General features: G+C 40.5%; 1 protein-coding gene across 2 annotated transcripts in view; it reads right to left on the reverse strand.

Moving 5' to 3' along the window:
• The window catches only part of RNASEH2B (ribonuclease H2 subunit B), a 29,290-nt gene extending 14,798 nt beyond the window's left edge, over positions 1-14,492 (reverse strand). Inside the window, exons 1-4 of one of the 2 annotated variants that reach the window (XM_054975197.1) lie at positions 14,108-14,492; positions 10,624-10,695; positions 7,847-7,954; positions 6,711-6,787 (exon numbers count right to left, since the gene is read on the reverse strand). In XM_054975197.1, the coding sequence (XP_054831172.1) occupies positions 6,711-6,787; positions 7,847-7,954; positions 10,624-10,695; positions 14,108-14,183 (333 nt within the window). In that variant the 5' untranslated portion in view covers positions 14,184-14,492. The remainder of the gene's footprint in view (positions 1-6,710; positions 6,788-7,846; positions 7,955-10,623; positions 10,696-14,107) is intronic. The other variant, XM_054975186.1, reaches the window with a different exon arrangement.
• Positions 14,493-14,862: the final 370 nt, after the last annotated feature.

Consider the following 14,862-nt stretch of genomic DNA (forward strand, 5'->3'; position numbering starts at 1 on the left):
TTTTTACATTTACATTCAATTTTCCCCAAATTTTTCATTTCTAACCCCCTCCCTTTCCCCCCCTTTTGTTGACTTCCAACAGTTTTCCAACCCTTTGTCCCTTTTCCCTTACTTCTATTAAATTTCTCTATCTAAAACAAATACATATTCTCCATTATACTAAGCAGTACATCCTTAACTACTTTTCTTATTGTATACCCAAACTGTAAGTCTTTGTTTCCATCTTGGATAAACAATTTATCCCATTTTCCAATTTTGAATATTTCTATATATCATAAACCTATATATCATAAACCATAAAAATCTTACACATTTAAATCAAACAATTTGACTTATTCTCTATGTATTACTCATTCTATCTTTTTATGGTAATTCTATATAACTCTCGTCACATAGTCAATCAATTTGACTCGTCTATACATTCAGTTTGGTGCATTATACAAATCTTATCAAAGAAAGAAAATATTGTTGATTACTCAATCCGTATATTTAATCCTTATCCTTAATTATTTTCTATCAATATTCTATTTATTAACCAATATATATCTATATATATATATCAATCTGTTAATCTAACTGCTTATAAATTCACATTTATCTCTTCCCCCCCCCCCCGGTAAAGTCACCCCCTCTACATTTTATTATACTTCAGTAGTTCTCAAACTGCCACAGTTTTCCTCCCACCTCCCATTTCTTCTCCAGATATTGTTTCAGCTTCTCCCAATCTGTGTTAAACTGCCCTGAGTCCAGATTTCTCAGTTTTCTTGTCATCTTGTCCATTTCTGCCATGTACAGCAATTTGTAGGTCCAATCTTCAATAGTTGGCACTTCTTGTACTTTCCATTTTTGCGCATACAAAAGTCTAGCTGCTGCTGTCATATAAAATATCAACGTCCTATGATGGGCTGGAATTCCCTCCATTCCCAAGTTTAGTAGCAGGAGTTCTGGGTTCTTATTTATTTGAAATTGTAAAATTTCACTCATTTCTCTTATTATTTCCCCCCAGTACTGCCTAGCTACCTCACACGACCACCACATATGATAGAGGGAGCCCTCATGCTTCCTACATTTCCAGCATTTATTAGAAGTGTTCAAATTCCCTAGCGCAATCTTCTTTGGTGTCATGTACCAACGATAAATCATTTTATAGATATTCTCTTTAATATTTGTACATGTCGTTGTCTTCATTGTAGTCTTCCACAAGTATTCCCATGCCTCCATTGTTATCTCTTTGTTAAAATTTATAGCCCATTTCACCATTTGTGTTTTAACTGTCTCATCCTCAGTATACCATTTCAACAGTACTTGGTATACCTTGGATATTCTTTTCTTGTCCTCTTTAAGAAGGGTCTGCTCTAGTTCCGAATTCTCTATTCGTATACCTCCCTTTACAGAGTCCGAGTTATACAAATCTCTGATCTGTCTATACTGGAACCAGTCGTAATTCGGTGATAGTTCCTCTTGCGTCTTTATTCTAAGTTTAGATGCTTCTATTTTAGTTATTTCTTTATAAGTCAAACATTGTCTTTCATTATCAACAGCTCTCGGGTCTATCACCTCATATGGAACCACCCACCAAGGAGTTCCTTCTTGTAGATAAATTCTGTACTTCTTCCAGATTGTGTATAGACTTCTCCGTACAAAATGGTGCAGGAACATCGAGTTGACCTTTACTTTGTCATGCCATAGGTATGCATGCCATCCAAATATTTTTTTATATCCCTCTAGGGCTAATAGTTTCTTGTTCTTTAATGTCATCCACTCTTTCAACCAAACTAGGCAGATTGCATCGTGGTAAAGTCTCAGGTTGGGCAGTTGCATTCCGCCTCTTTCCTTTGCCTCTTGTAAAACTTTCATTTTCACTCGAGGCTTCTTGCCTGCCCATACAAAATCTGATATTTTCCTCTGCCATTTTTCAAATTGTTTAGAGTCTCTGATGATTGGTATTGTCTGTAGCAAAAACATCACTCTTGGTAACACATTCATTTTAACCGCTGCAATCCTACCCAACCATGACAGATTGAGCCTATTCCATTTAATCAAGTCTCTCTCAATCTGAATCCACAATTTTTCATAATTATTCTTGAACAAATCTATATTCTTTGCAGTCAGTTCAATTCCCAAATATTTCACCTTACTTGTTACTTCACAATCCGTTGTTTCCATTAACAATTGTTGTTTCTGCTTAGTCATGTTTTTGCATAGTATCTTTGACTTCTTTTTGTTAATGAAGAAACCTGCCAAGTCTCCAAACTCCTTGATCTTATCTATCACTTTTGGCATGTTCTCCAGTGGGTCCTCTACAATTAACATTATGTCATCCGCAAATGCTCTGACCTTGTATGAACAGTCCTTTATTTTTATTCCTCGAATTTCCTCGTCTTGTCGTATTTGTATCATCAGAATCTCCAATACTAAAATGAACAACAGTGGAGACAACGGGCAACCTTGTCTTGTTCCTTTGCTTATAGTCAATTTCTTGGTCAATTCATCATTCACCACAATTGCTGCAGTCTGGTCTCTGTAAATTTCCTTAATTGCTCTGATGAATCTTTCTCCTAATTGTAGCTTTTCCATAGTGGCAAACATAAAGTCCCAGTTTAAGTTGTCAAATGCCTTTTCAGCGTCAACAAAGAAGAAACCAACCTCTTTATCACAACGCTTATCATAATATTCAATAGCATCAATCACTGTCCTTAAATTATCTCTTATTTGTCTGTCTGGCAGAAAGCCTGCTTGCTCCTCCTCTATAACTTCCGAAAGCCACCCCTTCAGTCTCTCCGCCAGTATCTTCGCAAAGATTTTATAATCATTGTTGAGTAACGATATAGGTCTGTAATTTTTCACACTAGTCAAGTCTTGGCCCTCTTTTGGGATCAATGATATGTTCGCTTCAGACCAAGTGTCTGGAATCCTTTGATCCCTTAAAACTCCATTGATCACCTCCTTTAGGAATGGTGCCAGCTCATTGGCCATAGTCTTATAAAATTTAGCTGTAAGTCCGTCTGGCCCTGGCGCCTTTCCTAAATTTGCAGATTGTATTGCCTTACTTATTTCCTCATCCGTTACTTCACTGTTCAGTTTATTTCTCCAAGCGTCCGAGATTTCTGGAAGTGTCATTTTCTCCAGATATGACGCTATTGAATCTTTATTTACTTCTTTCTTATTATACAGTTTAGCGTAGAATTTATAAAAGGCTCTACTAATGGTATTCTGTTCCAAATACGTTTTATCATCTTCACAAATTTTATTTATTGTTTTCTTTTCCCTTCTCTTCTTCAGTTGCCATGCCAGGTACTTCCCAGGTTTATTTGCACCCTCAAATGCTTTCTGATTCAGCCTTTTGAGATTCCACTCCAATTCTTTATTACTCATTGCTGTTAGCTGTTCTTGCAATATTTTAATTTCCTGGTATAATTTCTTTTTCCCTGGTCTCTTTTTTAACTGTATTTCCTTAGCTTTTATTTTCTCCTCAATCTCTTGTCTCTTCTCCTCTTTCTTCTTTCTTGCTCTACCATTTAAGTCCATTAGTATACCCCTTATAACCGCCTTATAAGCATCCCAAACTTTATCAGTTGGTACTTCTTTATTCACGTTATATTGTATGAAAAACTTTGTCTCTCTTCTCAATATTTCCATATTCTCTTTTTCCTGTAACAAATCCTCATTTATTCTCCATGCTTTCCTTTTCCTCCTTTTCCCCAGCTTCCACATAATTGGGTTGTGATCTGAGCCTACCATCGGCATTATTTCTACATCTTTAGTCCATAACGCCAAATCTTTTGAGGCCCAGATCATATCAATTCTTGATAATGTGGAGTGCCTTGCAGAATAAAAAGTAAACTGTCTGCTTTTAGGATACTCTCTCCTCCATACATCTTCAAGAGTCTCTTGTTGAATCAGCTCAAAAAAGAGCTTTGGTAATAGTCCTCTTTTCTTTTGTGCCATTGTAGTCTTTTTATCCAGTTCCAAATCTGTCACTCCATTGAAGTCTCCAGCAAGAATTATCTGGTCATATGAAAAATCATCTAAATGCTTCCTCAAATCCTCAAAGAAGCTCTCTTTTGCACCATTGGGTGCATAGATTCCGACTACCAACACTCTCTTTAAATTCCAAGTACATTCCACTGCTACAAATCTGGCTTCCACATCTTTCATTATGAATTTTGGTTGCAGCTCCTCTTTTACATACAACACCACTCCTCTTTTTTTCTTACTTGAGGCCGCTACAAAGTCTTTGCCCAATTTTCCCAGTTTTAGATATTTTACATCCTGTTTTCGAATATGAGTCTCTTGCAAACAAACAATATCACATTTTTGTTTTAGTAGCCAGTGAAAAATATTTTTTCTCTTATTCGGTGAATTTAGTCCATTTACATTCCAAGATAACACTTTACACTCCATATTCATAATCTTGTTGGTAAGTCTTTTTCATTGTCCCTTATAAATCGCTCCATCTCCCGCTCAGATCTGATACGCTTTTTGGCGCCTCCAAATTCGAAGGACAAACCCTCTGGGAGCTCCCATCTGTACCTGATTTTCATGTCCTTCAGCATCTGGATTAGCGCTTTATATTTTTTCCGATCTAGTAACACTGATCTGGGTAGTTCCTTCATTATAATGATTGTCTTGCCATCGATCTCCAATGGATCTTGAAACTGTTTAGTCACAATCTTCTCTTTCATATTTCTTGTTGTAAATTGTACAATCACGTCTCTTGGTACTTTTCTCTGGGTTGCAATTCTCGAGTTCACACGATATGCCACATCTAGGATAGCCACAACATCCTCCTCCTCCTTCCCCAGGTATTCAGCTAACACCTCCGTCATCTGCTCTTGCGCTGTCTTTCCTTCCATTTCCGGCAGGCCGCGAAATCTGAGCTGCTTCTCCATATGTCTACTTTCCGCAACCGCCATCCTTCCCCTCATCAACCTCATCTCTGTTTGTTGCGTATCTGCTAAGTTCTCCATCGCTCCTTCTACTGTTTTAACTCTCTGCTGCGTCCCTTGTAATTCACTTTGTATTGTTTCCATACCTTTCTTCACTTCTGACAGCTCCGATTTTACTTCTGACAGCTCCGATTTTACTGTCTGTTTAACCTCTTTGATCAGCTCCAATTTCATGTCTTTAAATTCTTTAATCACCTCCAAAAGTTTTTTATCCAGGTTTTCTATTGCCGATTGCCACTCTTTCTTCGACATCGTGGGGCTTGCTTTAGCTCGCTCCCACGAATCCGCTCTCTTCCTTAGCTCCGTGGCGTTAAATTTAGTACCTTTTTTATTTCAAATGTCCCGGTCTTCTTGCATAAATTAATTTTAAAGGGTCCAAAATGTTGGGCGTCTTTTCTCTATGGTCTCTCTATGATTTTATAATCCAATATGGCCTACTTCCTTTTCCGCTGAAGCCGCGACCCTTCCCCTCTCAAAGATGGCGATTCCCTTCTTCCTGCCCTCCAGCAAGGGCCGCTTCTCTCCAGCCGCTCTATTGTTGTTACGCACTTCCTGTCTCCCGTCTTCCCACAGCAGGTCTCGCGATGGTGTCTTTTTCTCACAGCTCCAAAGCCACAGGTATTCAAAACAATAATCCAATTTCTTTAATAACTTCTTTAAACTTAGTCTCTTTTCTAATACAACTCCTGCCGGAGCTTCCCCTCCTTTTCACTAGTCTGTTGCAGTTTAAAAGTCTACTTTTTTTCCTCTCTGTTTTTATCAATCTGTCCCGTATCGGAAGATAGTGATCTTTACCTTCCCTTCACTTTCCTCGGGTTGTAATCGCTGTTTCGATTTCAAGTTCTCCTTTCCACTTCTTCCCCCAATCGAAGCTTGGGTATGTAGGTCTTATGCCAGCCGAATTGGCCCCAAAACTGCCGCAGAGATTGTAGCCGACCCGTCGCAAGGTGGGACCTCAAGGATCGGGAGGGGACCCGTTATGTAGAGCCCCCCCTCGTCCGAGATCTAACTCACCCTAGGGTCTTGAGCGTTCTTTGCCTGCTCTCCGCCTGAGAGCAGTCGGCCGCGGGCTATTTTTCACCCCGCCGGCCGCTTAAAACGGCAGTCCGGTCAGCTCCACAAATGGAGCTGCGTTAGACCTCCATGAATCCCCAAGCCGGAAGTCCGAGTTCCACAGGACATCATCAAGGGTTCCGTGAGAAATTGTGGAATAAATAAATAACATTTTTGAAATGCCATGAGAAATTCCAAGTCTCCGTTGAAATATAGTGGTTATTAAGCTTATATTTAGTTGTATTTACTGAAAGTAAAACTTATATAGACTTTAGATATAAATTTTATTTTGATTTGACGTTTTAAAAAAATTAGGTAACACAAAAAAGACAGGAAAAATTCTTCATTTTTTTCTTGCAATGTAAGCACACACACACAGACATATAGCAGCTCTTTACAAATAAATTCTCTTGATAATAATTTAGCAGTAATTGAATTATGCTCCCCTCCATCAACTTTTTCTGGCCTGTAAATGTCTTCATAGGTAAGAGGTTCCTTAGGATTTGAAAAATTAATTTAGAGGGTCCTCCATGGAATAAAAATTGGGAAACACTGTTCTAACCACTCTACCATTATGTGAGAAGCAGACCAACAGATAGTTTTGGAGAACTATCACAATCACTCATCTCACAGTACAGCTGCTAATGTTATTGGTTGTGGGAGGGGAAAAGAGAGTAATACCTTTTTAAAACCTATCCAGTTACCTACCTCTTTCTCTGCCTTGGCAAGGTAGAAGAGCACAAGAAATAAGGGATCCACTGGTGTTGCAAAGAACAGGCGTCCATCTGAAGACAGGAATATAAGAACAGCTGTCACAACTAGAACCGCAATGCGTACTTTTATCATGTAACTCAGTGATGAAAACGGCTTTTGTGAAAATGGCCCTTCAATCTGTCCCTCTCCCATTACAAAAGATTTGAACCAAAATGCTTCCTGCAAGAAAGTCCAGTTAAAATTCCAAAGACTAATTAAGAGGTTTTTAAAAACATATTTTCAAGTGATAAAAAATAAATTCAAAATGAAATGCTTTTTTTGTTTAAAGCCCTTTGGCAAGGGTTCAAATGTTTCATTCTCACTATTTCCTCATAACACTTCAAACCACAAAGAAAACAGTAGGAATGCGGGTGAGCTCAGCAAATCAGTTTTCATCAGTCATTTCCCCCCTCCCATCCCAAAAATCTACATTTCCTGAGGTGGTAGCCAGGAGAGTAAACACTGGACATAGATTAGAAACTGTTCGGTTTTAATGTTGTTTAATGTTTATATTTTAGGTAAAATGCATTTTATAGTAATTTTATTTATATCTATGTAACTATATCTGTATTTTTGTATCTTTTTGCTGTTTTTTAATGAATGATTTTAGATTGTGAAAGCCACATACAATAAATTCTCATCCTATCCTACATTTCCTGAGGAAGCATAAGAAAACCATGGAGGAAAAGACTCAATAGTTGTGAAAAATGTACTTGAACGGCAAGCAGTGTTTATGATAAAAGGCAGAGCACTTTGTGTGGATTCTCTAGCTGCCGGTGCACACATAAATACAACTTTGCCTCATAATATCTCTTTTGTCCCAAAAACTCAAATACAGGTTAAAACAAAAACAAAAATAGTGCGGACCCAACCTTTTCTTCACTCATTCTCACCCAATTCCTCTCCTTCCTACTGCCCATTCCACATGTCTCTCAGGTCCCACGATCCCTAGCATAGTTCCCCCTTCCTTTTTTTACCAGCACTAAGGCACACACGGCTTTTTCCACCATGACATCCCTGTTCCACAGTAAAGTATTATGACTCAGGAAACCATTATCTGAAAGGGTGACAGGTCTTCCCATTCCACTCACCCTGCTGAACGGCCTGCCCAATGAACCATGAACGGTACTCTTCATGGAAAGCTTTTACTTCAAAGAGCTGACGAGCATCACTGCTGAACAAGTACAGGGCCGCTTGTCCTATTCAGAAAAAAAAGACCAAATAAGACTTTCATTGGTCTTCTCAAGTCAAAAGAACCAAGTAAAATTTCAGAAGAATACCTGTGTATAATATACATTCTCTATCTGCGGTAGACATCAGCATAGGTGTAAAACAGTGGCATGCTAGAATATTTTGCTCACATAGGCCCTGTTCTCGTCTCAAGCAACCAAGGTGAGCCCAAGGTACTGACAGTACTGCTGGGACTATTTTATCACACCAACAGATAAACTTTGTGGTTGTTGGGGGTTTTCCGGGCTGTATTGCCGTGGTCTTGGCATTGTAGTTCCTGACGTTTCGCCAGCAGCTGTGGCTGGCATCTTCAGAGGTGTAGCACCAAAAGACAGAGATCTCTCAGTGTCACAGTGTGGAAAAGATGTAGGTCATTTGTATCTACTCAGGAGGGGTGGGGTTGAGCTGAGTCATTCTGTAAGAGTTTCCCAGGGTGTGGAATGCTAATGGCGGGAGGCTTCACTGTAACCTGAGGAGGTTCTTTTGCATATGGATTGGTGCTTGATGTGCTAATCTTCTCTGCAGGGCTATTGTCGGGTGTGGAGTGTTTTGTTGGCCTGGTGTTTTTCAGAACTGGAGCCCATGCTCTGTTCATTCTTAAGGTTTCTTCTTTCCTGTTGAAGTTTTGCTTATGCTTGTGAATTTCAATGGCTTCCCTGTGCAGTCTGACAAAGTAGTTGGAAGTGTTGTCCAGTATTTTGGTGTCCTGGAATAAGATACTGTGCCCTGTTTGAGTTAGGCTATGTTCAGCCACTGCTGATTTTTCAGGCTGTCCAAGTCTGCAGTGTCTTTCATGTTCTTTTATTCTTGTCTGGATGCTACGCTTTGTGGTCCCGATGTAAACTTGTCCACAGCTGCAGGGTATACGGTATACTCCTGCAGAGGTGAGGGGGTCTCTGCTGTCTTTTGCTGATCGTAGCATCTGTTGTATTTTTCGGGTGGGTCTGAATACTGCTTGAAGGTTATGCTTTTCCATAAGCTTTCCCATCTGATCAGTAATTCCTTTGATATATGGCAAAAACACTTTTCCTGTAGGTGACTGTTTTTCCTTGGTTGTTTGATTCATCCTGGGTTTGATTGCTCTTCGGATTTCATTTCTGGAGTAGCCATTTGCCTGAAGTGCGTGGTTTAGATGATTAATTTCCTCATTGAGAAAGCGCGGCTCACATATCCGTCTTGCACGATCCACTAATGTTTTCATTATGCCTCTTTTCTGTCGGGGGTGGTGATTGGAGTTTTTGTGTAAGTACCGATCAGTGTGAGTTGGTTTCCTGTAGACCTTGTGACCTAACTGAAAGTTTGCTTTGCGGATGACCAAGGTATCCAGGAATGAGAGTTTTCCCTCACTTTCTTTCTCCATTGTGAATTGTATGTTCAGGTGGATGTTGTTGAGATGATTCAAAAACTCCCTCAATTCTTCCTCCCCATGGCTCCAAATGATGAATGTATCATCCACAAACCGGAACCATACACTGGGTTTGTGGGGTGCTGATTCTAGAGCTGTTTTTTCAAAATGTTCCATGTAGAAGTTTGCTATAACTGGGCTGAGTGGGCTCCCCATGGCCACCCCATCCATCTGTTCATAGAATTCGTTGTCCCATTGGAAGTAACTGGTTGTCAGACAATGATGGAATAAGGCTGTTACATCCTCTGGGAAAATCTGATTAATCAGTGCAATAGTGTCTTTTACTGGAACCTTGGTAAGTACCATTCCACACCCTGGGAAACTCTTACAGAATGACTCAGCTCAACCCCACCCCTCCTGAGTAGATACAAATTACCTACATCTTTTCCACACTGTGACACTGAGAGATCTCTGTCTTTTGGTGCTACACCTCTGAAGATGCCAGCCACAGCTGCTGGCGAAACGTCAGGAACTACAATGCCAAGACCACGGCAATACAGCCCGGAAAACCCCCAACAACCATCGTTCTCCGGCCGTGAAAGCCTTCGACAATACATAGATAAACTTTGTGATTTTTCCAGCCCCCAAAGTTGACTACCTCTGTTATATATAATGCGATGTCGTGCAAAACTCACACGAGAAGACGCTATCTTCCATGGTTTTTTCATGACGTTCTGCAGCATTCCGGATGAAAGTTAGTAGTGTGGAAACGGCCCGGGTAACTAATTTTGATTAGCCTTTTGTTTCAATTTAAATTATTTCCCTCTCTAAAGTCTTGTCTTGGTTATTCTGGCACAGAAGCCCAGCTCGCAGATTGACTCCGGTTCCCAGTCCCATGCAAGTTATAGTGCAACATCAAATTTAATTCACGGCATACAGGGAAAAACTGGATTACAAGACATTTCTACATAAGAAAAGCAGAGAAATCCCCAAAGAAATCTTTCAAGAGTCTACTTTTAAAATTTCGGTTTATAGAGGAAACAATTCAAATGGGCAGGTTTTAAATGGAGGACAGAGTTAATAAATGATATTATGAGAGCTGGGTTCTAATCCTCACTCTGCCACAGAAGCTTGCTTGGTGTCCATATAATCTTAGCCTAACCTATCTCACAGGATTGTTGTGAAGATAAAATTGAGAAAAGGATAACAATGTAAACTGCTCTGAGTCTCTACCTGGGAGAAAGGTAAGTAAAGGTAAGTAAAATAAATAATTTTTTTAAAATTCAAACTTGCCTGTACTTGGGTTCCGTAGTCTGGTAAATAGGGGCCCATTTCCCGGCTTCCTTGGAAGGTCAGTAACAGAGACTGGAAAGAATGAGATTGTGATGTGGAAGACATATCAGGAAACCCTTTAAAATATCTAACACTGCCGTACTAAGCATATCTGCTCAGAATCAGTAGGTCTTACTCCCAGGAAAATATTTGTAGGATTGCCCTGTAAATCTGGGCAAGACTTGCATTGGTGCTACTGGAGAGTAAGAATTACCAGAGCCATAAAGCAAGTCCCTATTCTGCCTTCTAACCTTGTAAAGCTACAGGCTGCCTTCTGTACACAGTTCTGTATTAAATAGGGGGCTTTTCTGGGCCAGCACCAGGCAATTAGAAGGCGACACAAGTATGGGGTTGAGGGTAGGGTTAACCTCTAGGTGGGACCTGGAGATCTCCCAAAATTACAACGGATTTCCAGACAACAGAGAACAATTCCCCTGGAGAACATGGCTGCTTTGGAGGATGGACTGTATGGCGTTTTATCCTGCTGAGTTCCAGCTCCTCCTTAAACCCCAACCTCTCCAGGCTCTACCCCAAAATCTCCAGGTACTTCCCAACCCAGAACTGGCAACCCTAGCTGAGGGAAAGAGATGGGGAGAATGCCCTCTCGGCCCCATGGCTCTATCCTCTGTGTGCGGTATGACAGCATGCTTGTGAAAGGGTTGTGCGGGCACAAGCGAAAGCAGAGATGTGTGCACCACTGTAAAAACAAGCATATGACAGACAGGAGCACAAGTGCTAAACTGGCAACAATAGCAAAATGGAAAAAGTGAGGGCCTCTTTTGGAGGGTGAATGGTTCAACCATGCGTATCAAAGGGCCCAGAGAAATAATTTTCCATGTTCAGATAATTTTTCTGAGCGGTGGGTACTGTTTAGAATTTGGAATAATAAGGCAAGAGAGAAAGTATTTCCTTTAAACATTTTTTGAGTTATTATCATACTTCTTGTCTCTTGCAACAGTTGGGAATATGAAATGTATTATGTTATATATGTTGAGTTATATTTTGCAAAATCTAATTTTAAAAAAAGAATGGAATTTAAGTGCAAGACGGAAGCACGTGCAATGTAGAATAACCCCCTACCTCATCCTCCTCCACCCATTTCATCCCTATTTGTTTATTCCAACAGTTTAGATATCTCAAGTTCCGGATTTTATATTCTATTTCCTCTAAATAGGATATATTTGAATCCCAAGCTTTACATGCATTTCCAAAACAAACCATGCCAACACCCAAGAAAAGTAGGAAACATTATTGAATTGATTCAATAGTGAACCACAATGTGTTAAAATACTTTCATTTGCTGCCAGGGCTTTACTGACGGCCGTGACAACAGAAAATATAGTGTTCAAGAAGTGACTTTCTGTTTCATTTCTACCAATTCACTAAGTGCCTTCAGTTTCTACATAACTACGTGTTGCTGAAACAACCGATAATGTATTTACGGCAATACATTGCAAGAAAATCCACGGATTTAAAGCAAAAGAGAATGGGGTGACGGGAGAAGAGTGTAGAGAAAGCAGATGTTGAGGGTTTTTTCCAATCCAAGCAAGCCTTGGATAGGAGTCCATACAGAGTAATATTAAAATTACAGATAGGAACAGGACAACAGTGTAGCAAAACTAATACAGGATATTACTTGTCAGGGCATATAGCCAAAGCACTGTAGAGAGGGTGTTTTTTTTTTAAAGAAAAAGCCTCAGGTTGGATTTTTAAAATGATTTTAAAATTATTGTATTACCTGAAATGGCATGATATACTATGAAGTTGAGAGCTGTGTGTACAGAATACTAAACCAATTTCAGATGCCCACGGACAGAAGCAAAGCAAGCATCTACCAAATAGGCCCTTTATATTCTGACCGTAGAACTCCCAACAAAAAGGGAAGACTAACCTACCAACCTACCAAAATAACCCAACATATTGTGCTACTATTATTTTAGTATTGCATGACATTTCCCACCCCACCCCACCCGGGGATTTTTTATGGACCAAGGTGGCTACTTTATATTTGTCCAGCCTTTGTCCAATCTGTTATCAGGTCAAAACTTTCCCCCTCAGAATCACCAGAGAATCTGATGGACTGGTGTTAGGCTTGCCAGCCTCCAGGTGATAGCTGGAGATCTCCCAGAATTACAACTGATCTCCAGGCAACAGAGATCAGTTCCCCTGGAGAAAATGGCTGCTTTGGAGGGTAGACTCTATGGAATTATACCCCACTAAGGGCCCTCCCCTCCCCAAACCCCACCTTCTGGAGGCTCCATCCCCAAAATCTCCAGGAATTTTCCAACCTGGACCTGGCAACCCTAGCTGGTGTAGGGATTGCATAGGCTGGTTTGAATGATTATGTACTTCATATTGTGCATAGTGCCAAGTGAGAGGTTTTTCTTTTTAAAAATAATATTATTGTTTATTCATTGCTTTGTGTTTTTATGTCAATTTGATTGAAAAGTTTCTGGCTGAGAGGCAGAGAAGAATCTATTCCCACATAAAGAGCGACACACATTGAACAGGAAGCAGGAATGAAATGCAGTCGTATTTGTGCAGAATTCTGAGAGCTCTATGAAACTGGATATAGTTAGTATTTATGTGCAACGTGCCATCGTTAACTTGTAATAAGTTTCACCTTCAACCACCCTCCTTTTCTTAGTTTTTTAACTGCTGTGTTTATTTTTATTGACTGATAATTGGATTTATTATATTTTTCTTTCTCTCCTACCCCCATTCACTTCCCCTCTACATTTATAACTAGGGAAGAAGGATTGTTGACAGCGAGTGATTCTGCACACGTTGGATAATGCACTTCCAATCCTCTTTATAGATCATTTGGAGGATTTTTTTGTGTGTGGAACAAAAAATCCACCTCAAATGATTGATAAATTGCACTGAAAGTGCATTATCCAACGTGTGCGGAATCAGCCAGCAAGTGCTTTATGATGAAATTTTTTAAAAAATTACACCTCCTCCAATAATATAAGGAAAGGGAAAGAAGAAAAAACTTTTTACTATGGACTTACTTTACTATACTTTCTTTGAACTAAAATTATTTATAAAAAAAGAAAAACTTTTTAAAAAGAAAGCAAACCACCACCGGTTAGCTCTACAGCCCCCATGGAAAAAAGTTCGCCTACTGAGTGGGATGGGAGGAGGGGGGGAGAAGCTAACTAGAGGCAAAATCGAAAAGAGTCCAGTAGCACCTTTAAGACTAACCAACTTTACAATAGCATAAACTTTCGAGAATCACAGTTCTCTTCATCAGATGCATGGAAGAAGAGAACTGTGCATCTGAAGAGAACTGTGATTCTCGAAAGCTTATGCTACTGTAAAGTTGGTTAGTCTTAAAGGTGCTACTGGACTCTTTTCGATTTTGCTGCTACAGACTAACACGGCTAATTCCTCTGTAACTCTATAACTAGAGGCAGAAGCGTGGAGAATTTTATTTTTTTACCTGGTGCAACCATCACCCACTGACCACTGTCCCTCTTGCTTGCAGGGCCCGCCGGTCGCTGCCTCTTATTCGGCATGTTGTGTTGCTGCAAACGCCTCCTCTGATAGCAAAACCCCCAAACGTCCCGCGCAGCCCTGGAGCACGGGGAGGGCCCCACAAAAGGAGGAAGCGGGGGCGGCGCTCCAAGACAGCCGCTTTGCCTGCGCGAGATCACATTGCTCGATCAAAGGCTCGCGGCCATGCCCTGTTCTAGCTGCTGTTTTGCAACCCACGTCTGGAGTCCCACAGGAGGATAATTTGCAACATGGGCAAACTAAATAGCGGGGGGAGAGAATTAGAGACCACGTAGTTCATTACTGGAACCCAAACTGCACAGGCGTCTGTGCGTTTTATGGTGGTGGGAAATCAGCAAACAAAAGGTGAGCATGCGCAGTCTTTCCCAATGAAGCTGCTGCCCTTTTCCTTCGCAGACTGGCAGTCATCGTCTTTCCTGTTTAGGTGCCTCCCCCGCTCCCCATTTCAGAGAGAAAATGCAAATACTTATTATGTGACAACTTAGAAGGCACGGACATCGTTTAGATAGCAACAGTGCAGCGTTGGCAAAGCGGGCAAACTGCTTGCAGGATGGAAGAAATAATTGCCCCATGTATTATGCAAATCTCGACGCGGTGCATCCACTTTGGGGGGAGATGGAATGAGATGCACGCCAAGTTGGATGGGAAGGCACCTTGGCTGACCGCTGTAGCCCGTCTTGA

This window comes from Eublepharis macularius, chromosome 1 (assembly GCF_028583425.1).
Source record: "Eublepharis macularius isolate TG4126 chromosome 1, MPM_Emac_v1.0, whole genome shotgun sequence".
NCBI lineage: Eukaryota > Metazoa > Chordata > Lepidosauria > Squamata > Eublepharidae > Eublepharis > Eublepharis macularius.